Raw genomic sequence first — 25,606 nt, forward strand, 5'->3', positions numbered from 1 at the left:
CCAGCTCATTTTTATCATGATCCCTCTCTCAACCAGATATGCGGAAAGCAGTGGAGCAACAGAATCTGGGTTTGTTGGGAAGGAAATAAAGCCAAGTGTCATCAGCATCCGGGAGACTGCAGTTTGAAGTGTCAGTCTTCCTTATTCTTTATACACATTGAACAAAAGGGATAACAATACAGAGCTATGCTACAAACATCACAATAGGTAGCAATGTTGCATAAGTAAAAGATGTTCCCCCAGTTTTTAGAATTACCCATTAAAAGGTCACTTTAAAGAAGTTTAAGACTGTTCTCAAGTTACATACATAGGAAGTTGCTCTTTTCTGAAAAGATCATGGTATTTGTTTATTTTGTTGAAAGCAGACTCCATCAAGGGATAAAATAGTATTTTACCTTTGAGCTGGAGGTCCATCCATAATAATATTGATCCACAAGATCTGCATGGCATTGAGAGGATTAGGTAAATTCATTAAAGTAGCCAGTGAGATTAAAGTCAATGCAGCTATACTCCTGTTGAGAGAAGCCATTTTATAAAATTGTCAGCATGGCACATTCCTGAAGATTAGTTGATAATACTTTTACTCAACACTTCAAGTGCTGAAAGTTAGGTATGTTAGGTTTAGATCGCTTTTAAATCAAGTACTAAGACTAAACCTAACTTTGCAAGGCAAAGCATTGGGGCCACTTAAATTAATCTGTCAAAACAGATTTTGTTTAAAATATGGAAGTTTTGTACGTTATATTAATGCAACACACAAAAAATCAGAGTTTGTCTTTTAGTCCTAAAATGACTCCCAAACTTCCAGATCATCTTTTAAAGGTATCATTGGTCTACACCCAACAACATAATATATTTTGCAACAGGTAATTAATTTGCATATTTTGTTGTGTTGGTTTGGGCAAAAGGGTGTAGAACGCTGAACTTTTAATTATGTTCCTTGGAATGCAGACCACTAGATTAATTTTTTTTGGGTGGAACTGCTAGTTTGAGAGACTAATAACCTTAATCAACCAAGTGAAATACTACCCAGACTTCCTAAAAAGAGAAATTCTACTTAGGAATGGGAACACTTCCCTCTACATATTGATCAGGACACAGGAAAACAGACAGCTGAATGGAATCGAAGAGGCAGGCTCTAATTTTATTAATACTGAAGGCTGAGTTCACCGGTCCCTCCTGAGTCTTGTGCTCAAGTATACCCCAGGTATAGCCACAAGTTGCAATAATAATATTTATTGACTGTGTTATCTCCTCTGCACACCCTGCCTCTTTAAAAACAAACAAAAAAAAACACACACACAAACAACCACACATCCTTATTATCCTCACCTACCAAGCCTGCAGAATGCTGTGAGGTAGGTTAAAAAAAACCCACTGGACAGTTCGCCAATCTTTCCCAGAGGGAAAAAAAATTTCTTGAATCCAGAAGATGGGTTAGGCCCACAGCAAGCCTGGAAACAAAGCTCTGACAACTACACCACCTATACAGCACCAAGGATCATTGGTGTGTGTCCAGTAATGCTTATACTTCAAGGTGAATGGGGCTGGCTGGTGGCAGCCAACTAATTCATCCTCCCTCCCAAATTGGATGTGGGTGGCTAGGGGAGGCTGAGGTCTGTTCCAATCTTATCAGCCCCCCACATGATTGATGTGTGTGATCCAGGCAGGGAGAGAGGAAGGGGCATTGTGCCAGAGGGAATGCACCTCTCCAACCATGACCCTATAGGGTGATCAGACTGGCAGGAGAATGGCTAAGTAGTTTCTTTCCATCTTAGAGGGGGGTTGTCAAGGTATCAGAAGATTGGTCAGTTTTTAAAAACAGCAAAATAACCGAAGTCATACTAAGTAAATACGAATAGCAAAATAGAAAATGGAAAGAAAAAAAAATAAGGAATGATTAGGAAACTTTCACAATAATGGTCAATGTGTTTTCTAACCTAGTGGATACCTCCACCAATGCTTGTAGACTACACCAATATTTATCATGTTTGGTTCTGTGCAGTATGAAATTTAACTCATTTACAGTGTAATTGGAAGCTTCTGACATTGGCAATGATGTTGCAAACTTACGTGCTTAGTTGAAATCTAACAAAATTTTTTATGTTATTATAAATTCCTTTACCCTCTTCAATTGCAGACCTGCAATTAAAAACAAACAAAACAATACTTACACAGACCAAAGGAGGGAATGTAAAAAAAAAGCTTAAAATAATAATAAGCTATTCTGAAAAAAGTGAATTCCAGCAGTTTTGATTATATTTTAAATAGTTTCAAATTTCACAAAATGTGTTAAGGAGCCTTCTATTCCACTCAGGCAATTATAATCATGCTTACTCAACTTTTCTATTACTACTAATTTAATCATATTAAGTTTCTCATTCCAGCTCTGCTACAACTTGACTTTCAAAATAAGAGGATACAATTTAAAAAGAGATCACTTACAGGTGACCTTACTACCTGATCTTGAAGAGCCACCTTTAAACCATTTGCACAAGAAACTGGAATTTCCCAATGCTATGCAGCTATATCACAATATATTCCTTTAGGGAATAATCATCTCGAAGAGTTTCAGAGGGGTTAGTTTCAGAATTTAAGGGTTAGAGCATAACCAAGTTAACCTATCTGAAATTTATAAGGCTAGTTGAGGAGTTAATATATACTGTAGATTAGATGGCTGTGTTTGACTCCAGGGCTTCTATCTAAATAAGACAATAATATCCTTATTCTTGTCTTAATGAATACAAGCAAGCAGAAACACAAAAAGGATAATTAATCAATTAGTTACATACAAGGAGCTGATCATGCCTGCAAATACTTTTATCTGTAGACATTTCAATAGTTTGTTTTTCTTCTCGGAAATAAAATCAAGATTAAAATCCTTAATATTGGACTTTTTCTAAAAGATGCTCTAGGAACTATTTTGGCAAAGTTTGATTGCCTGTGTTGTACAGGAGGTCAGACCAGATGATCACAATGGTTCCTTCTGGCCTTGGAATCTATGAATATGAAAACACTTGTAAGTGCTGAAGTGTATCATTTATGCAAAAGTTGGCTAAAGCCCAGGAGTGTTGTTCTGAAATTCTCCTGTTCTATTTTCCATAGACTTAATGAAAAACAAGTTCAGTTTTACAAATAGCTTAATCTTAAAGAAAAAGTAAAGGTGGGTGAGAAGGTGGAAATCAGAAGCACAGACTAGGAATAGGGAGGATGAAAATTCATTTTGCCAGCTGGATCGTAGAGTTTGGCAGGCAATGACAGAAATAATATTAGTGTAGTGCAACGGAGTGTACTCCTGCTATACTACAAGGATAGATGTGTTTGAGTAATTTCTTTCAAGAGGAGATGTCAAACATCCCCATGCTCCATTTGCATGGGGCTGGAGACTCATCCATCTATCTTGTATTTATTTTGGTTTAAGCCAAAATACCATCGCTGTTTTTTCAGCTAACAAAGTTTTGTAGGAATGACTACAAAACAATGAACAGTAACCCAAATCAAAGAGTTGTCAGTTGCAGCTTTCAAAACAACTTTTACTATGAGATTTTTGTTCCTTCTAGGAGGAACGACTGCTTCAGCAGCAGGTGCACCTTGATTTATCTGAACATAAAAGTTTAAACATAGCTTATATTTAAGCTAACTGTGCCTATGCTAGACTTCTCTTTCAATTTCCCATCACTCCAGCTCCACTTGTTGTAGTAATAGTACTACATAGAAGACACCTTTGTTTTTTAAAAACACATACAACTAACTCCGTAGTCTAACCTTGCTCAGAGCAGTTTCTATTACAACGGTTAACATATGGATGTCCTTTCTGCACTGCACTCAATTACCACCACTAATACCAGCAGAAAGTGTTAAGGGGAAAAAAGTTCAGTGTAGACTAGGCCTAAAGGCTTAAATAGTTTTAATACCAATGTGCATCTAAGAACAGACTCCCTTCTCCCCCTACAACTCCCTCCATAGAAATCTGCATACTCTTGCTGACAAGCCGCCCAAGTGCTTATGAAAAGTAACCAGATAATATAAAAAGCTTATTTAGAACCCATGAAAATAATGGTTTGAATAAAGGCATTAATGTTTTTTTTAAGACTGCAGTACAAACTAATCAGCACTAAAGATCAATTTTCTTAGGATATGCATAGGAATTTGTAAGTTAACTGCAGCTAAATGTACAAGAAGGAAGTATCCTTTTGTAAAGTATAGTTGGGGGGGGAGGGGAGGGAAGTGATTTCCTAACACTTTTATTTAAGACTTGTTGAATACTTGCAGAAATCAGAAACTTACATTATTGTCTGAAAATCATCATCCACTAGGATCATATCAGCTGCTTCCTTACAAACATCTGTTCCAGTCTGCCCCATTGCCACTCCAATATCTGCAGCCTTCAGAGCTACAGCATCATTCACTCCATCTCCTGTCATAGCTACTACCGCACCATTATTTTGTAAGGACTACAAAAAAGGAAATAATTTGTTTAAGGCAATGATCAGAGCAATCTGATCCACACCACTATCCTGACAACAGTCTATCTACAATCATGTCATCTAATTATAAAAATGGTATTACATTTCCATTTAAGTGAGCTCTTACAGGTGATGTCTCAAAAAAAAAAAAAAAAAAAAAAAAACACACACCACACCTCAATCTAAAGTTACTGTACTCCTTCCCAGGAAGCCCAGCTAAAAACCTCTGCTTGTAGAGAAGTGAGCTTGCTCACAAGTTGTATTTAAGAAATCATCAAAAAGAGCAAAAAGTCCATGTGTTTATATTTACCACTGTTCTCCTATATTTCTCTCAATTACATTCCAACTGTTGCTTACTGTTTGATTTCTTCATTATCTTTGCTCTTTCGCTTGTGCTAATTGTTATCTTGAGAACATCTCTTTGTAGTCACGCTTTATTTACTTTTCTTCTAATATTTCTATATCACTTTAGACATTTTCTTAGCTTCAGAATTGAAGCATTATCACAGAATTGGCTTGAAATTCATGCCTTTTCATTCTGCTTTGGGATGCAGCAGAAACATGGATTCCCATAAGTTTCTAGTCAATTAAACTGCAATGTGACACTGAATCTCAGTTGACCCTCTGGCATCTGAAAGTGTTATGCTGCCCAACAGCAGCTGCATGTAGTCTCTCTACTGGGCATTGTGAGGTTTCCCAACTTGTCTTCTTTTCAAATAAATTTCTGTTTCACAACCAAATACATTTCAAACCTATTTCATTCTGACATATCTTAACCTGTTACAATTTTAGTAAATACGTTATAACATAAGGTCTCCAGCAGTTATCCTGCACTTCTACTTCTGGAGAAACATACCTTTATGATTTTCAATTTATGTCTGGGACTGGCTCTGTAAAACACTGCAATCTATCAAAGGAAGAGCATAAAGAATGAACATTGAAAACTTGAGAAATTAAGAGCTGAAATTTATACTGCAAGATTAGATGATACAACAATACTTTGAATGCCAAACTATATCCCCATATAATTAGCTTTCAAGCAGGAGTATTTAGGGAGTTAGGTTTATAGTAATCAGATTACATGTTAGCCATATTTCAATAAAGGTCACAGATTAAGAATGTTGCAGTCCTCATTTTTGCAGACTGGCATTCTTTTGTAAATAAAACAATATTTTGGAACAAACGTTGTGGAAGAGTCAAGTTTGAGCCTCAAGTTAATTTTGTCTCTTAATTTTAGTAACTGAACATTCACAACTGCCAAAATTGCAAAATGAATGAGGTTATTCATCAGTCAAGCAAGTTAACAATCCTTTGCAAATAACTGGTTTGTTAGAGGGAATTCAAGGATTGATTAAAAATTAAACGCATGGAAAATTTTTCTTAAGAAGAGACTAAAAAGGGGGGAGATAGAAGAGGGAGGTGTTATACTAACCTTTGGTACTATTTGTGAAAGCTGTTGAATATCCAAAGCATCCATTTCTTCTCCTGAGAAGGACTGTGAATTTTTGGAATAGAACCCAAGGCGACTAGCTGGAAAGAAATTAAAAAGATAGTGATTTAACAGACTACCAGTTTTTCTAGTATAAGGAATACAAGATTTTGTGCCTCTATTCTGCCTTAACGTTTGCTACATGTAGGTTTACTCCAGTAGCTTCATAACTCATTATTGAATCAGTAGACTGGAGTAGTTACCTGAACTCTTGAGAAATAACAAAATGTGTCGTGAAGTCTATTCTGATTACATGTTTATATTTGCATTAACATTTAGAGGCTTCAAGCAGGTCAGTGCCCCACTGTATTAGGTGCTGTACAAACATAGCAAAAATGACAGTCCCTGTCCCAAAGAGCTTACAATCCAAAAAAAGGAATAGGAAATTAGCAAATGGATGTGAACAGGCAGAGAAAGGATGGGGTCATAAAATGGGAAGTTTAAAGTGGGGGGGGGGGGGGAGAGAAGAGAAGCCTCAGGCAAAAGTGAAATTTCAGTCTAATTTAACTCCCTTTACAAAGCTTCATCATCAGCCCACACAAAGAATTCCCCTCTGTGACAAGCTCCTCCGTAAACCAATAAAGTACAGAAGTCAACTAGGTAACTTGTTCAAAGTTAAAAAACAAAAAAGCCACTTTCAACTTGAAATCCAGTCACATATACAAAAGAGTTTGAAATAATTTCTGGTACCATACCTGCTCTGAGTAACCTGGGCCAGTTTTCTTAAGTGTTTGTTTCTCCCTTGCTGCTATGTGAAAGGCCCCCACAGACACGGAAAAACTATATAAAAATGAACTCTTAAATTGATTGAGCATGCACTACTGCTAGATAGGGGGGGAAAAACCACACTCAACTAAACCAAAATTGTCTCAATTACAGCAAATCTTAGATATAAAAACAATTTTCAGACAGTTATAGTTTAAAGGGATACTCAGTTTAAACTACACTCTTTCCTGTTACATCACATTTGACAATCTTAGGTCTACTAAAACACAAACTGTATAGAGTCTATATGTTTTGTGAAATTTACAAATCTTACTTTTATTTTTTATTTGCACCACACAAACCATTTTAGAGTAACCATTAATAAAATCGTTAATGGCATCCGACAAGTCAAACTGAGAGGAAGAGGTGTATTCATACCAATAGCAATTGCAGTCTCCTGTGAATCTCCGGTAATCATTTTTATTGCTACTCCTGAAGCGAGAAGTGTAGTGACAGATTCTTTTACTCCAGTCCTTGGAGGATCAATTATTCCCACCAGCCCCAAAAAGCTAAGCTGTCCCAGCTCAGGGCCAGAGGCTATGGTCAGAACTTTAAGAAAACAAGAAAAATAAGTTAATCTTTTAAAACTAAACAATTTAATAACTAACCAGCATAGTACATTAACAGACCCCCTTTCCAAAATAAGTATTTCAACCACACACCCTATATATTTTCTAAAAGGATATAATTCAAATAAATTTTTATTTGAAAAAAAAAAAAAAAAAACCCTGTATGATTGGCGCTTACAGACTGCGGGCCCAATGCTGCAAAACACACTCATACATATGAATAACTTTATGCATTGAAATCAATGCAACTACACCTCTACGTCAATAGAATTCTGTCCTCGGGAGCCAAAAAAATCTTACCGCGTTATAGGTGAAACTGCGTTATATCAAACTTGCTTTGATCCACCGGAGTGCGCAGCCCCGCCCCCCCGGAGCACTGCTTTACCATGTTATATCCAAATTCACGTTATATTGGGTCGCATTATATCGGGGTAGAGGTGTATTATGTGAATATTTGCAGGACAGGGGCCTCATTCAGTAGGTAAAGTGAGATACTGCTAGCACCCTCAGGTCACAATTCTCTGAATGGGAACTGCTGTTAGATATATTCTGGTTTGCTTTTTGGTGCCTTGCCTCTCCAAGGAGTGTCGGGGGGGGGGGGGGAGAAAGGAAGGGGGGAGAAACACAGACACCCCTTTCCCAGCTTTGGAAGTCATTACCACATGAAAAAATAATTGCTTTTGGTATTTAGAGAAAGGTATATCAGGATCTGATTATTGCACACAATTACTGTTTTTCATAATATTAATATGAATAGGAGGCTAAGTGCACCAATATAGGATAAATTGGCCCACCAGTAGAGGCTAAATATTGTCAGCTTATATAAAGAGGGTGATTTCAATCCACAAATATTTTTTAAAAATAAGGTTGTAAGCAAGCTAAAACTAAATCCATGAAACAAAGTAAAGATCAGTATACCATGTCCATGACCCTTTGCAAAGGTGAATGAAAGACTGTCATGGATGGACTGTCAGCCCGCAAGTTTCCTGTGTAACACCTCTCCCCCTCTTTTTATCAACCTTAATGTTAAAAATAACAAGCAGCCATATTTAAATATTGTGTCCTCAGACAATTTAGAGGCCTACAGAAGAAATGGAGCTTACTTACTGTACTGGAGGTTCAAGATGTGTGGTCCCTATCTGTATTCCATACATGGGTACGCATGTGCACCACGCGCCTGAGTCCAGAATTTCTTCAAAGTAGGGTCCATTCACCCGCACACACTCAGTAGCTCTCCTTGTGCTCCCAACCAAGGCTATAAGAGGCAGCGTGTGTCAACACCTCTCCAGTTCCTCCTCCTACTGCAATCCAACTGGATCTGAAGCAGAGGGGAGGGAGGGTGGATACTGGAATACAGATAGGGACCACACACCTCTAGGAGCCTCCAATTACAGTAACAATTAATTCTTTGCGGTGATATTCACGGCTGAGGATGTGAGGGAGATTTCCAAACCTGAGCCACTCTTTTTAAATGACAAATCTGAGGAACTGTTCCAGATTGAGGTGTTATTAGAAGAGGCTTTCGAATAAATTGATAAATTAAACAGTAATAAGTCAACAGGATCAGATGGTATTAACACGAATTCTGAAGGAACTCAAATGTGAAATTGAAGAACTACTGTTTTTTTTTTTTTTTTTTAAACTAACTGTGGTATATAACCTACCATATAAATCAGCTTCTGTACCAAATGACTGGAGGATAGCTAATGTGATGTCACTTTTTAAAAAAGCTCCATAGGCGATGCTGGCAAGTACAGGTGTAAATCTCCAGGGACCACAGGGTGGATCTTTGAGTCCTTTACAGAATGTAGAGGCTCGTCTGTCTTTTCATTAAGAAGGTTGGACTCAAAGGGGCGGTCTTGCATAGTATTTTGGACCTCTCTAGGGAAGCCCAATGATTGAAGCCTTCACATGACCAGTCCTGTGGCTAAAGATCTGGATGTTGTATCTGCGGCATCTCCCACAGCCTGGGGAGCCACCTTTGATATCAATCTTCCCTCGTCCTTTACCAGTCCTGTGTTACACTTACTATGAAGAAGTGAGTCAAGCAACACATTTAAGCTGTTTATTAACCTGTAGAGATGGTACACGAGAGCGGCCTTACCCCTAAGTCCTGCAGAGCCCATAGATATAGTCTCTTGCTGATACTGTTCTCTCTGTTGTTGGGTGAGAGGCAGGGTCTGCCCCTTGCTGTTATATGTTGTACAGTATCTAATCACTTGTTCATAAGCTCCCTTCATAAAGCAAATCTCTGGTTTGTCCTAAGGAAAAAAAAATATTCACGAGTAATTAGAGTCCTCTAACCTATATCATACATTCTGCAATGTAAGAGCTAACGCATTCATTTAAAGCGAAAATCTATTTTCATAACAGTGCAATTCTAAATACATAATACATCTCTACCCCTTTATAACGCGACCTGATATAACACGAATTCAGATATAACGCGGTAAAACAACGCTCCAGGGGGGCGGGGCTGCGCGTTCCGGCGGATCAAAATTCAATATAACGCCGTTTCACCTATAATGCGGTAAGATTTTTTGGCTCCTGAGGACAGCGTTATATCGGGGTAGAGGTGTCTATAAATTAGTAGCATCACAGTAGCATCTATAAAGCCCTCTTGAAATTAGGTCATTTTATTAGGCACTGTGGATACACACATTAGACAGTTCATGTCCTGAAAAGCTAATGTGCAGTAGGGCTAGTCTCCATGTACAGCGCAGTAGGGCTTGTCTGCATGGGCAGCTTGCATCGGCAGCACTTTAACAAAGAGTTTCTCCCTTGGTGTAGTTGATCTACCTCTCCGAGAGATGGTACCTATGGTGGTGGGAGAGGCTCTGTCAACATAGTGCTATCTACACAGGGGGTTAGATCAGTGTAATTATGTCGCTCAGGGGTGTGGATTTTTCACATCCCTGAACAGTTATTCTGATATAGGTCTGTAGATAGACCTGTCCTAAATAGACAAGACAAAGGGTGAAAAGGAAGCCTCAGTTTACAGATTCATAGAATCTGTAAGTCTCTCACTGAATGGTATTTTCTCCAGCTCTCAAATCATGTTTTGTGGCTCATTTCTGCACCCTCTCCAATTTTTCAACATCCTCTTTAAATTGTGGCCAAGAACTATACACAGTATGAGTCTCACCAATGCCACATATACAGGTGAAATCTCCCTACTTCTACTCACTACTCCCGTTTATACATCCAAAGATTCCATTAGTCCTTTTTGCCACAGTACCACACTGGGAGCTCATATTCAGTTGTATGTCCACTATGATCCCTAAGTCTTTTTCACAGTCACTGCTTTCCAGAATACAATCCCCTAGTCTGTAAATATAGTCTGCATTCCTCATTCCTAGATTTATAACTTTGCATTTGTATCATCTGCAAATTTTATCAGCAGTGATTTTATATTTACTTTCAGATCATTGATTAAAATGTTCAATAGCATCAAGCCTAGTTCCAAGCTCTGTGTAACTCCAACCAGAAACATCCCGATTCACTGATGATTCCCATTGAGGACTACTTTTTGAGAGGTCCGTTCTTGAGCCATTTAATGCGTACTCTAAAAAATTCAGACTACACTATATTATTAATCAGCAAGTTGTGTAGTACAAAGTCTAAATATATTAGATTTATGCAGTTACTTTCATCAAATTTGTAATCTTAAAGAATGAGATCAGGTTTGAGACCTAGTTTCCATAAAAACATTTTGACTGGCACTAATGGCAAACAGATGGGAAACTGCAGCACAGAAAGAAGCCTGTGGCAGAATCTGGAACAGAACACAGACTATATCTACACTGCAACTGAGTATAATTTGCAGCATGGGTGCATGTACCTGTGCTAGCTTTACATCTAGCTAGTTTGCTAAAAATAGCAAGGAGAACATGGTGGCATAGGCTTCAGTATGGCCTACCCAGCGAGTCAGGCAGGCTCATACAGCTCATGCCACTGTGTCCTCATTAGATTAAAGCTAGCACAGGTATATCCATACAAGCTGCAAATTGTACAAACCCCATTTGCAGTGTAGAGGTAGCCTCAGATCTCCTGAGCCCACATCCAAGGCCTTAAATTAGAAGGCCAGCTACCCGGTCAAAGAAATATCTATGTTAAGATCCTCTATACATTACACAATTGTTCAGGTCTTGGTGAAGCCAGGATATTTTAAGTTGTTGTAGGTAGTCAGGTTGTTTGTACTGTAATTTTCCCCAATTGACCTTTGTTTCAGAGATCAACAGGGGGTGTAGTGAAAAGGTTCAAATTTAGGAACATCAAAACACTGAGGGTAGGGGAAGAGATTACCTGCAGTATATGCTAGGGAATCCTTTCGTCCTCTTGGCTCCGAAGGTAATTTTTAAAAATCAAATCAAATCTAGGCTGCTAAGCTCTCCTTAATTCTTCTGCAAACTCTATCCTAAAGCTGATGACTTAATGCTCTGAGAATTTGAAGCAGTGCAGCATGGAAAGTGGGCAGGCCACAAATTAGAACCTTCCATCTCCACAACTAGAGAGTTTCTGGTGCTATTTTGAAGCTTTAACAACAAGCTAACTTTTTTTGCCATAAGCACTAGAGGGATATTCCATAAATCCAGGATCCATTGCCTTCCATGACACATGCTGTTTAGGAGCCTGTAGCTATTTCATGCTGGTCAGACTTAACAGCAATTCTTACTTTCACTAGCACCAAAATATTCCACCTGCCACACACTTTTTTGGGGGGGGGGGGGGGGGGGGGAGGGGTGGGAAGGAAGGAAGGAAGGAAGGAAGGAAGGAAGGAAGGAAGGGGAGGTAAACATACAGATATATATGTTATGGAGAAAGTTCATTTCCCCCATTATTCCAAATGAAATGGTTATTTCACATAATGCAATTCCTTTCTCTGTTAAACTGGTATATTCCTTCTTGCCATGTAACTACATTGCCCAGAAAACAGCAGAACATCAACAGAATCTCATGAGATTTCTATGGAGGAGCTCAAATTTAGAATTTTAAAATGTTTAATTTCACTGTATACTTCCACAAACTCCCTGTGGTTTTCAACCACCACTTCAGAGACAGAAAATTAAACTAGTTTCACTATCAAACTTTCTCCTTCACACTCACAGGTGTAGCGCTATGCTGCTGGCTTGCTACTCCCTTCCTGTACACAACTTCTGAAGTTAAACAGAGATAGCTTGTACACCATTTCCTGTGCTGTAGGAAGTTAGTTAACATCACTGAGTGAGGAAATAGCCATGGAAAAGGCCTACCTGTTGTGTCCTGTGCACACATTTAACAGCCATCCATTTTTGCTCTGAGCTGAAGGGATACTCTGCTTTTCTAATATAGTCCTGCTGGAGTTCATCTAGACCCATCTGTGTAAAATGTAACCGTAATATCAAAAACATTTTTATTCATTTAGCCAGGCTACTAGCCTTTCAAGTCACAAGTTCAAATGGCTCATTTTCATTCTTAGTTATTTATAAACCCATTCAGTTTTTATTTCCCTATTAAAACTAAAAGCAAGTCACACTAGTCCAGCTTAGATATAAGCTTTGATAGATAAACACCAATGAACAAACCCACACCTTTTTATGTTTCAATGTCAGTCACCAACAGAATATTTTTTTACATTTTCAAAATCACATCTACTTTGTTCTTATACAGTATTCTGCCTTTCATCCAAAGATCTCAGTGTCTCAGTTATACCTAGGTGCAAACACAGATCTCGCTGTTGCACACTGCTCATTAAAACGTATCCAACTTCTAGAGCAGATACTTTAGTATTCTACAGCCCCTTCTCCAGGTTTTAAAAAGCACTTTATAATGATTCAAGCTTGCAAACCACTGAGATAGGCAGATGTTACCTCTATTGCATTGCTGGGAAACAGAGGCAGACATGTTAAGTCAGCGGTTCTCAAATTATGGGGTGGGCCTCCCAAGGGAGGCATGGGAATGTGTCACAGGAGACAAGAACTGTGTGTAGAGATTTTGTTTTTGTTTTTAGAAAAAGAACTCTGGCTGTCAGCCCCAGGTGGCTGGGGCTCGTGTAGAAGGGTCGTGCACACCTGGGAAGCGGGAATAAAGAGGACAGCTGAAGCCCCACCACCCAGGCTCGGGCTCTCTTCCCCCCACCTCCCACATGCCTCATCAGGAGGTAACCCTGGGCTCAGGCTCTCCTTCCCCCCCCGCTGGAGGCAGTGGGGCTCTGGCTGTCAGCCTCAGGGTGGCAGCAGCAGTACAGAAGGTTGCAAGGTGGCACTAAATCTGCTGTGAAAAGTGATATTGACAAATATCACTTTTCACATTCCCACCCTTATTTCTGTGCTGCTGCTGCTGGTGCAGTGCTGCCTTCAGAGCTGGGTGCCCGGCCAGCAGCCGCTACTCTCCACCCTGCCTTCAGAGTTGGGTGGCAGTACATGTACTTGGGCCTGGGGGGGGGCATGAATGACTACAGACACAAAGAAGGGGGGCCTGATCAAATAAGTTTGAGAACCAGTGCAATAAGTGACTTGCCCAAAATTATAAAGCAAGACCACAGCAGAGATTCAAATAGGAGAACTCCTATCTCCTCAGTAGAACTAAGATCGGTGGTTTTCAAATTGCAGGAGGCAACCTTAAGGTGCATCACAACAAAATCTCCACCACAGTAAAAAGTTCATCTGAAAATTTGTGGCTTCCAGGACTCAGAGTGAAGCTTGGGGGAAAATTCAATGTGTCTGCTGTTCTTCCTACCACAACCCTGATTGCAACTCTAACTCCATTCCCAACCCCACTCAACTCTGGGGGAAAATATGCGGATTAAAAATAATGCAATGTCACCTACCTGCTAAACCCCACTACTCTAGAATCTACTTGGTTCACATCTTAAAATGGCCCCACTCCCCCTGCCCATAGCAAAGTGCACTGCAGGGATGGCAAGAAGCGGTTGTAGTCCACCCGCCAATTTTCATACAATCAATCCCATAATCCTTGTGGAGTCACAAGAGTGTGGGGTTTTAAATGGGTCTCTGCAAGAAGTTGTGTGTGGATTCTGAGTCCCAGATGGGGGAAAAAACTGAACATCACTGCATTACACAACATAGATACAAAGCTACGCACAGTCATAGAAAGATTAGGTACCGGGGTTCACTGTCACCTGTCCAAGTAGTTCATTGTCGCAGCATACAGAGGAAATCTTGTTTAACCAAAAGTTACTCAACTGAAAGTCCCTGTATCCAACACTTTAAATGCTGCAACTCTGAAAGGTACTATTTAAGTGCCAGTAAATAATCAATTGCTCATGTGCCACTATTTTATCTTTTCTAATCCTCTCCAGCTTCAGAACAGATGCTGATTACTTCACAAATGGGCTAGCACCAAATTAAATGACAACTTTAAACGGTAAACAGTCAAAAATTCAAAGTAAAAATAGACAAGTTATCAAAAAAAATCAGATCCAAACATCATTTTATTTCAGTTCCATTTTCATCTCCTATTCATTATCTACATTGTCAGGATGCCCAGTAATTTTTCATAATGAAAGATTCTTTATATGGAGGAAAGAGGTTTTTTTTCAATGAAAACATACAAACTATTAGTGCTATAGTTAAACACTCATTCCTATGAACTTAATGTTCGACATGAGGAGAAAAACCACCATGAATTAGGTACATACCTTCATAGCAAGTGCAAGTAAGGCCCCTTCTGTTGGTTTTCCCATTAGAGTGCCGTTTCTAATTATGGCATCATTGCACACACAACCTGCCTAAAAAGACACAAATAAAACAGAGGTCAAGGCAATATACAATTCCTGTACTAATTCAATGAAAATAGACTGCTTACTGTGTTGAGATCTTACCTCAACAATTCTGCTAACAGAGGGGTTGTTATACCCATGAATAACATCACCATCAAGTATGACTTCTCCAAACCTGTTATAGCCTACTCCAGTAACCTGTAAGACACAAAAACAGCCAAATACAGCATAAAATGGAAGATTGAAAGGCAAGATTACAAATTCATTTCATAAATTCAAAGCCTCTCACACAGATAATGGAATAGGAGTAATTTAAAAATGGAACAATTATACCAAGTGAAAGGTGCACACAACATTTCCTAATCAGCTTCTAATGCAGAGGGTTTAAGTTAAAGAGTATTTAACTCAATCTGAACAGTTTAATATTTCGATAGAATATCAGACCATAACTTCCAAATCTGTAATTCAAATTCAGAATTAATTCAGTATTCTTCAACTGCTGTATTCTTACTGCTTATCAGCGATAAGCAAAGCTTAGGATATTTGTTTTCCTGCCCCTCAGGACTCGCGAGTAGCGGTCTCTTAGGCTATGTCTACATTAGCACTTTTGTGACATAAGTTACATTGACAGAAGTGCCAGTGTGGACAGTGCTATGTCGGAGGGAGAGTCTCTCCTGCCGATACAGCTACTGCCACTCATTGGGAGTGTTTTAATTATGCCAATGGGAGAGCTCTCTCCTGGCAGCATAGAGCAACTACACAGGAGACCTTACAGCGGCACAGTTGCATGGGTACAACTGTGCCACTGTAAGGTCTCTAGGGTAGAGATTGCCTTTGGGGGATGGTGAATGAGAGCAGGGCTGTTAATTGGATTACAATGCATACCAACTGCTGGGGGTCACGCAATGAGAGCCAGAAGTGTAGCTACTGGAAGTGGGCTGCCTGAAGAACAGCAAAGCAGATGAGGCCTAGGAGAGATTAGACTCTGAAGACAGTTATTAATTTATATTTATTAAATATCTGTATTGCAGTAGCACCTAGAGGCCCCAATCAAGGGCCCTACAATAATCCCTTAGGTTAGCAGTGTGGGTATTTGGTTTATGTGTCCAGGTTTAGGATTAAAGTTCCTTCCATAAGCATCTGGTGCTGGTCACTATCAGAAACAGGAGATCTAATTAGATGAACCACTGGTCTGAACGATTGTGGCAGTTTTAGTTTAAACCCCATTTAGCAACATACAGGTAGAGTTTAAAACTAAAATTCAGAATCCTTTTCACTCATTTCCCTCCTTTGGGGCATGACTGTGCTCAACTGAAGTTACTGAACCTTAACTCTGGATATAATAATTGGAGGGATATATAGAGCCCCTCCAAGTTTCCACATAGATATTTTAAATTAAAAATGTAAAAATTAGAAGACAAGAAACTAAACAAGTTACCAAACTGCTGACCAGTACATGGTTTTGAAAATTAATTTTTGCCACTTTCATTCCTCTCATCTTTGTGTTTTTCTTCTTTTCCCTTCAATTCAGAGTAAGGCTCTTCTCCCCAGAATAACTGCAATATACTTTTTCTTATGCTGTGTTTCAAAACTCAAACAGAAAAGAGGCACTATATGTTTCTCCCAATGTAAACACAAGATTGTGGTTGTCAAAACAGAGAGAGAAGAAGGGATGTAGGTAACAGTGATAAAAAAAAAAAAGAGGGCCCACCATCCTACTTCTACTCAAGACAAAGAAAAGATACCCATTGATGGCAATAGGAACAAAATCACACCTGAAAGTAGTCAAAGACATTTTGAAACTGGTTTAAGTTGTCAGTTCTTCCTATTCTTTATAAAATGGGCATGAAAGAAAAAAGTAGCAAAGTTTTCTGCTTCAGCTGAAGTGAGTGACACTTCGGCAACCATTGTTACAAATAGTAAGCAGCTGGAAATCCTGAATGCAGGAGCCAGAGTAAGTTGATATGAGTACCTGACTTCAAAAACCTTACAGTTATTGACAAAACCATTCATGCAGAGAACTGCAGGACTGGAAACTTTATATGATAGGGCTGGTCAAAAATGTTTCCCAAAGCTGTTTTGATAGAAAACTGGGGTTTTGACTAAAAGTTTGTGGAAAGTACCATGGAAAGGAGACAAATTTTGGCTCTTCAAAGAAGCCCAAACCTGAAATATCTAAGGGTATGTCTACACCCAGCCGCTAGTTCGGCGGCTGGGAATCGAAGTTCTGGGTTCGACTTATCGCGTCTTGTCTGGACGCGATAAGTCGAACCCGGAAGTGATCGCCGTCGACTGCGGTACTCCAGCTAGACGAGAGGAGTACCGCGGCGTCGACGGGGGAGCCTGCCTGCCGCGTGTGGACCGAGGTAAGTTCGAACTAAGGTACTTCGAACTTCAGCTACGTGAATAACGTAGCTGAAGTTGCATACCTTAGTTCGAATTGGGGGGTAAGTGTAGACCAAGCCTAAGACTTGGGGGGGGAGGGGGGGGGAGGAGGAGAGAAGCTGGCTTTGATTTAAAAAAAGGCAAATTTTCCGTGGAAAATTATGAGTTTGATTTCAACTACATTTTCCCAAATATTTTTATTTTCAGAGTTGCTCTGATCTATAGTTAGGCATCAGAACAGCATTCCTATATCCTGACTCCATGCAACAAGTCCATTTCAGTTTAACAGATGTTATGATAGCTTGGTTTAAACTGTCATTTTATAAAAATATCCACATCAACAGCAAAAACCCCCACAGAAGTGATTATGTGAGAGTGTTAGAAAAGTTTTTACAAAACAGATATTAATCTAAGGTATATGGTTCAGAAACATGCAAGGAGAGAGACACCACTGAGCTTGCTTGTGTTTCATCATCAGATCACCACAAGTGACTCAGTAGGTACTAGGCACAGCATCAGGAGGTAGCCGTGTTAGTCTGTATCCACAAAAACAAGGAGTCCGGTGGCACCTTAAAGACTAACAGATTTATTTGGGCATAAGCTTCCGTGGGTAAGTGAGGTTTTTTACCCACAAAAGTTTATGCCCAAATAAATCTGTTAGTCTTTAAGGTGCCACCGGTCTCCTTGTTGTTTTTTTAGGCACAGCATATTTTTTCCAATATTCAGGCTTATCAACATAAGCCTGACAAGTAACAATCAGAACTCTGATTATTTGGCTAGAGCATGCCCTATACCTTTAGTGGAGAGGGCAGAATTTCATTTTTAATTGTAATCAATTGGCTGAAGGCAAAAGTTAAAGACTCCAATGATTCACAATCAAATGGATTTTCCACTTTGTTAATAGGCACTTTGTAGAGATCAACTGGAGAATATGGCCTTTTGGTAGTAACTAAACTTACAGGACAAAATCCTGGCCCCAGTGAAGTCAATGGAAAAACTCCCATTGCCTTCAGTAAGTCCAAGATTTCACCTTTACCATTTGTTCACTGCCTTATTACACAGCATCACTTAGGGCTTGTCTATACTGGCAAGTTTCTGTGCAGTAAAGCAGCTTTTTGCGCTCAAACTGCAGACATGTACACACTGCCAAGCCACTTTGTGCGCAGAAACTCCTCAGTTGCAGTGCTTCAAAAAACACCTCAACAAGAGTTGTAAGGCTATTTGCAGAGGCTCCTGCACTCTATTGCCAGTGGATACTTGATTGCTTTCTGCGCTGTAATTGGCCTCCGGAGCGGTCCCATAATGCCTCAAATGACCACTCCGCTCATTGTTTTGAATTCGGCTGCCCTTTCAAAGCACCCTTTCTGACAGCCTGTGCATGCTGTGGTGATCTGCTCCGGGACACAAAGCAAACCATTAATGTGGAATGCTCGTACTGTTGAACACAGAGGTAGGTGTGAGCGTGAGAGTATGAGAGAGACAGATTGCTGTTCAGAGAGCCCAGGGAGGGAGGTGGGGGCTGATGTCAGGGTTTCCCCCTCCCCCAGGACTAGTTGCTTCCTGCCGCTGTCTGATCTTACAAGACAGAATGCTGACAGTGTCCCCCAAAACACACTGTCTCTCCCCCCCCATCCATACACACACATCCCCCCCTCCCTCCCCCGTTCTTCAGTTGAAAAGCAGCTGGCAATGTAGTAGGATGCCCATGGAACAATGGGATTGGGAAACCTACATCATGTGACGCTGTGCCTGCCCCATGAGGCATTGCAAACCCTTCCCAAAGCACCTTGTGGCCAGTTGCACAGTGGGATAGCTATCACAATGCATTGCTGTCTTTGCTGTTGCAAGAGCTGCTAATGTGGATGCGCTCCAGCATCACAAGGAGCACAGTGTGGACACGCAACAGTGGTTTAATTCCAGTGTTTTAATAGAAGTGGTATAACTTATGGTGCAGAAACTTGCCAGTGCCGACATGCCAGTGTAGACAAGCCCTAAGGGTATTTTACAGTGCTGCAACTTTCTCGCTCGGGGGTGTGAAAAAACACCCCCGAACGCTGCAAGTTTCAGCACTGGTAGCTATTCCCCTCGTGGGGGTGGTTTTTGTTTTGTTTTTAATAGCGCCCAGTGCTATGCCGCAACTCACAAGAAAAGACGTGCCTGTAGTGAGAAGATGTGGTTTTAAGAGCAGCAGTTATTTGTCTTTTCTTTTCCCACCCTCTTGTTGTTGTCCCCTTCTTTATCTTTGTATCTCCTTGTGCATTTCCCTCCTGGCAGCAATTCAGTCCTCACCATGCCTTCACTGCCACACCCTTCTGCATTCCATTCATTAAAATGATCAGCAATGAAACAGTTACTCTCAACACCAAGGTGTCATCATTGAAGAGTCAACTCTAAAGACATTAGCATGGTGGTGAAGTCCACATTTAATTATTTCAACTTATCTCCCATTCATTAAGACATCACTATCAATTAACTTACAAGTCTTAACCAAATTTTTTTCTTTGCAACCATGAGGGTAGTGATATATGTTTGAAACCCCAGCTCTGAAGTCTACTACAACTAGATTTCATTTTTATTCACATGCTACAGCAAGTAGCCACCATAATCTTGTTTTCAATAGGGACAGCAAAAACAACCTCTCAATGTTCTTTTTTTAACCAAAGCCGACATAATATGCTGTCAGCATGCTCAAAGAGCCAGATCTCCCTATCTATTTTTATGGAGAACTCCCTATAGACAGAACAACTGGGACGTGGCCCAGAAATCTCAAAATACTGAATAGGCATGAGGACAGAACTAGCTTTCCCGCTAGAGGTGGTCCCTCCAGAACAGTACTGAGGCATAGCACAATGGCATGGAGAAGGTTACACTACCTCAGACAGCTCTGAATTTGCTGTAATTAACATATTTCAGTCTGACCTTTCATCTGCACCAAAAATCACTGGAGAAAAGGTTTAAAAATATATTCCTACCACATACCTCAGCATACTGTCCATCTGAAGTAAAAATATGAGTAACAGTCATTTCATTCTTGGTCAGAGTTCCAGTTTTATCTGAACAAATCACATTACAGCAACCTGAAGAAAAAAAACACAATTAAATTAAACATACGACAGGAAGTCTTCTTTGAAACATGAGCAAACAAACCTCAGTGAAGACAAATTTATTTCCAAGTGCTTTGGAACTTGAGATAAGATGTACATGTTACAGAACTTCATTAGAAGGAGGGTGTTAATATATCTAGCCAGTTACAGTTTTCACTTATGTTTTAATTTCTCACTATCTCCTTCAGAACTCTTGTATGCCAAAAAATAACACTAATTGCCTAGGTTACAATTCCATTTTTTGGATTTTATAAAATCCAATGCAAGTTTTTTGTTTAAGCACAGAGGCAAAAAATTTCTAGTTACTTATAAACTGACTCAAAGGATTCACCACAAAATTGTCAATAGGTAGTTCAACAAAACTATGCAAAGAGTTATGAATGCAGCTAAGAACTATAATTTTCCAAAATGTTTGTCTTCCTGTTTACTGAACAACTATATTAAGGAAGTGTCAGAAGTTGTTGTGAACAGTAAAAAAGTTTAATGCTCTTATTTCCATAGCAACCACACGTTCTTACAAATAATATTATTATTCAACAAATAATATTTATTCTTACTCTAGCAAAGATAATGCCTCTACATGAATTTCCTAACTTGAGCATTTAAAATTTAAGTCAAAGTTGCATTAGTGTCTTTTATTTAAACTATTCTAAATCTGAATGTTTAATTGGATGGCAGAGATTTTTGGAATGTGAGATTTATTAACCGTACAATGCAAGAAAAATAGCATCTAGAAATATTGAGTCTCAATGCCTTTGACATTTCGGGAACTCTAAGAGAACCTTGCAGCATTGAAGCACTCTGCACGTCCATTAGTATCAACGCACGGAGGTCCCAGATAGGATATAGATGCGAGTCCTTGTTTAATATCTAAAATACAGCTTCATGTATGACATTAAAAACATACATACTTGAAAAGTGGTATGTAGACTTCCTGATGACACACCATGCAATTTTCTAGTACTGATAAACTTAGAAGTGTTGTTCACAAATATCTCAATGATACTATTCCTAAATACATGGCAACCTGCCAATTTTAAAACATCAGTATTTTATTTAACTAAGCACAGAAAAGAGAATAAGTGTTTTAACTGGTGAACCGTTTTCCTCCATACTGTTTCACCTGTGAAACTACAGCCCTGATAATGACATAGACCAATGAATTCTGTATGCTAGGCTCTGATGCTAGGCGCAAGAAGCTTGAAAAAATGCATCACAGGTCCTGCAGTAAATTCAATAGTATAATATTTTTTTTTTTTAAATGCTTTAAAGTACTACCATGTTCTTGGTAAAATTGTTGCTAACACCGTAGTTGAACAGACTTTTTAAACTGTGTTTTTTTGGTTAACTCTAACATTAATACCACAATATTCTTTATTATTTGGTTTAGTCATACCTAAAGTTTCAACAATAGGTAGCTTTTTTACAATAGCCCTTTTCTTGACCATTCTCATCACACCAAGAGCCAATGTCACTGTTACCACAATAGGTAGTCCTTCAGGGATTGCAGCTACAGCCAAACTGCAATAAAAATGTAAACAAAACACATTGGCTTAGAAGTCAATGTACTGACTAAAAAAAGCATAATCAATCAAATTAGAGACAGTGTTTTATGGACACACCAACAAAAAACAAAAAAACCAGAACACACACACACACACACACACACACACACACACACAAAACAGCTGCTACTTTGCTCTAATCACATGTCATTTAGTCTGGAAAAATGTGGCACCCTGTGTAGATGAACCAATATGCCATGATTTCAGAGTTTACTGTTCAGATGCATGAACACAGATGTGCTACGATACTTAAGCAAAATGGTGTGAAAATAAGGATGGAAGATCAATTTTGAAGTGTCCTCCCCACCTAAGACCCTCAAATCCTAACTAATAAAATCTGAATTGTGCATAAATCACATCAAATTAGCAGATAAGAAGGGTAATTCAGCACATCATGAACTTTTCCATATATATCCCTCTAGGAAAATGTCAAAACTTCCTCTCTAATGCAGGCTGCACCAATGATCCATCACTGTCACCTCCAGTTTGGGGTACAATACACTGTATTTAAGTGCATCTTACATGGATGTTTGAAAAAAGTCAGCTGGTGCAGAGGGTACTTAGTACTTCCTAGTTGCGCACAGATGCAATTCAAAGTGCTGGTTTGACATATAAAGCTTTATATGGTCTGAGTACTTTTGCCAAAAAGATCACCTTTTTTCCTCTGCACTACCAAAGTTGGTATGCTGAGGCAGATTTCCTAGAGTAGATTGTTGGGACACCTAACATAAGGGTCATTCTTCGCAGAAGGACTCTTTCTGGGGAACTTACTCCCTCTACCACTCTGAGGAAGGGAGACAGTCTTAGGACACAAAGCAAGACATTTATTTACTCAAGTGTTTGCTGGAGTCCACCAAGTTCATGAATTTTATTCTTTTGGGTTTAAATTTGAGTTCTAGTGGTTATATTATACGGAATCTAAACTTCTGGTTATTACAGTATTTATAGAGATGTTAGTTGTGTTTTAATTTGCAACTACATCTAGAGATTAGGCCAGAGATTTATGGATTTAAATAAGTCAAGCACAGTATACATACCATTTTAGCATAAAAATGGAAGTGACTGACCATTCTCATGTCAGCAGAATATCTATTTTCAGTTTATATGGCATTCAGTCTTACATGTCAAATAAATGTAAGTGGCTTAAAAGCACAGCATGCATTATACAGACATACCATAATACATATGCAACTGATTTTCAAAGTGTTTACTTAAGTGTTCAAATAAGAATATTTTTCACTTTGATATGAAATTCTCACCTCACACCAATAGTAAACATATCAAGGATATGCTTTCCTTGCAACCAGCCAACCAGCATAATAATACCTACAAACAGAACAAAGCAGGGTGTATTTAAATATAAAACAATGTAGAAGCTTCAGGATTATCAAACATTAAGCACATGTAAACTTGTCATTTGTGCTATATATTGCAGCTCTAGAACCCACGCTTAGTGCATTGTACAGCTTAGTTTCCTTAGCCAGTGATATGCGGGTCTGTTAGCATGGCGATACCCTTCAGCATCCAAAGTGAAATAAAATTTCTGTCAGGTAAACCACTGAACAGCATTGGCACTGAGACTCAGAACTAAAAAATGAGGCACAAATGGCCATCTAAAAGGAAAGGAGGATTTAGAGTAGAAAAGCATCAGAAAAATAAGACAGTGGGGGAAGAGATCTGTAGCAGCCAGAAGGACATAGGCAACAAATAAAGATCTACAAGTATGAAAGCAATCAATTGCTATTCCATACCACTTAGCACAGGCCAATAAAATTAAAAGCAAGCAGAAAAGTAAAGTGTTTTTAAATCCCAAAATTTTCCAAGACCAACATTTTTTCATTTACAGCTACGTAAGTGTCTAGCAGGAATGAATTATGAATGTTCCTAAAAAACTCAAATGCAGATACAGATATGTTCTTACCTATTATACCAAAGGAATATAAGGAAAGCTGTTTTCCTAAAAGGTCCATGCTCTTCTGCAGAGGTGTCTTTGGAGCCTTGATGAAATGTGAGAGTTCAGGGTGACAACTGAATCATTATTGTTTAAACAAAAATGTAAGCAATACTACAATACAAATTATGACACTAAGTTTCTAAAATGTAATGGGTACTCTGTCAAAGTTGACACCACCAAAATGTAGAATTATCGACCACGTTTAGGTTGTAGAAATATCCATGCACTATGCATAATCTAGTGCTCTGTTCCATTCTTGTGAGAAGTAGAAGTCAAGCCTCAATGAATAATTCATTAGAGTGAAGAAGATAATAATTCTTTAGCAGCTTCCTAGTGCTTTGAATGTACCAAGTTTTTTATCTTGAGTATTTACAAGTAGGCAAAGTGGATTTGAAGCCCTGTAGTTCTTGAAAACTCCCTGGCTCCAGGTAACAGAGGGGCAAGTGAGACTTTTTCCAAGGTCTAAACAAGTATCAGAGTCAGGAAAGACCACCATATATCCCAGGGGATTTGCTGGTCATCTGGAAGAGTTTCAGAACTGGTCATTCCATAGAAAGATATATAACACCTAATGCCAAAAAACAGACAACTGCATACAAAACCAGCTTCTTTAGAAAAGAAGTTAAAAACCATAAAAGAGGAGACAGGAAAGCAGACACTTACATTAGATGTCCAGATGCTCATCTACACAGTAACACAAGTTAAACTATAGTATGAAAAATACATATGGCAGATACTGAATGCTCTATTAAGTAGTAAGAAAAGCTTTCCAAAAACTAGAGTAAAAGCAAAGAGTCAGAATCCTATGGATACAACTGTACAGAGAAAAGCCAAGTTGATTTTGTACTTCAGATTACTTCCCATTGTGTTGGAGTTAGGAATGAGCCAAAGTACTATTCAGTATTTTCCCCAAAGATGCTTAAACCAGAATATTAGATCTGGGAGCTCAGGGACGCAATTATGTCTAGCCCAGGAAGTAGAAGGATAGGTGTTCCAACTTCCTAATATCCAAGGTATAATTGAGAACTTTGCAGTGTCAACTGACATTTAGGAAATGTTCTGTTATCAGGAAGAGAAGAGCGAAACCTCAGGTCTCTGCTGAGAGCAAATAGGGAACTGCCTTAATTATTACATTAGTTTGGTGCAGCACCAAATAAGGCTCCCTACTGTAGATCCTCCCAATTCTCCCATATCTGACTGAACATACAGCAATAAAAAGACTGCAAGAAGGACAAATACTTCTGAAGATTAAAAAAAGAAAGTGGGCCCATAAATGCATTACAGACTAACTTAAGAACCCTTGTATCTCATTCTTCAGTACCATTTGCTCAGTAGTCATAGAAAATGAACTATTTTGAGAGAATTTAACAACAGACTTCACCGTTTCATTAACTGAGAACCATTACAACTGATGTCTTAACTAAATTGTCATAAAAGACAGACAATACAGCATGGAACACCTTCTGAAGTTAACTTTGTATAGTTTCCATACAAACTAAACATAAAAAAGCACTAGGGTCACTTCATTTACATAAGTGAAACCCAATAGTTTTAATTGCTTAAAATAGTGGACAGCAACAATATTGTAC

General features: G+C 39.0%; 1 protein-coding gene across 1 annotated transcript in view; it reads right to left on the reverse strand.

The window, feature by feature from the left end:
* Positions 1-25,606, reverse strand: part of ATP2C1 (ATPase secretory pathway Ca2+ transporting 1) — a 66,658-nt gene that overhangs the window by 14,785 nt on the left and 26,267 nt on the right. Inside the window, exons 9-22 of the mRNA XM_065399126.1 lie at positions 23,985-24,060; positions 23,323-23,389; positions 21,895-22,019; positions 20,374-20,471; positions 15,112-15,207; positions 14,929-15,018; positions 12,542-12,646; positions 9,394-9,550; positions 7,099-7,269; positions 5,899-5,996; positions 5,323-5,373; positions 4,288-4,454; positions 2,074-2,142; positions 396-512 (exon numbers count right to left, since the gene is read on the reverse strand). Of these exons, the coding sequence (XP_065255198.1) occupies positions 396-512; positions 2,074-2,142; positions 4,288-4,454; positions 5,323-5,373; positions 5,899-5,996; positions 7,099-7,269; positions 9,394-9,550; positions 12,542-12,646; positions 14,929-15,018; positions 15,112-15,207; positions 20,374-20,471; positions 21,895-22,019; positions 23,323-23,389; positions 23,985-24,060 (1,487 nt within the window). The remainder of the gene's footprint in view (positions 1-395; positions 513-2,073; positions 2,143-4,287; positions 4,455-5,322; positions 5,374-5,898; positions 5,997-7,098; positions 7,270-9,393; positions 9,551-12,541; positions 12,647-14,928; positions 15,019-15,111; positions 15,208-20,373; positions 20,472-21,894; positions 22,020-23,322; positions 23,390-23,984; positions 24,061-25,606) is intronic.

This window comes from Emys orbicularis, chromosome 2, assembly GCF_028017835.1.
Source record: "Emys orbicularis isolate rEmyOrb1 chromosome 2, rEmyOrb1.hap1, whole genome shotgun sequence".
Taxonomy (NCBI): Eukaryota; Metazoa; Chordata; order Testudines; family Emydidae; genus Emys; species Emys orbicularis.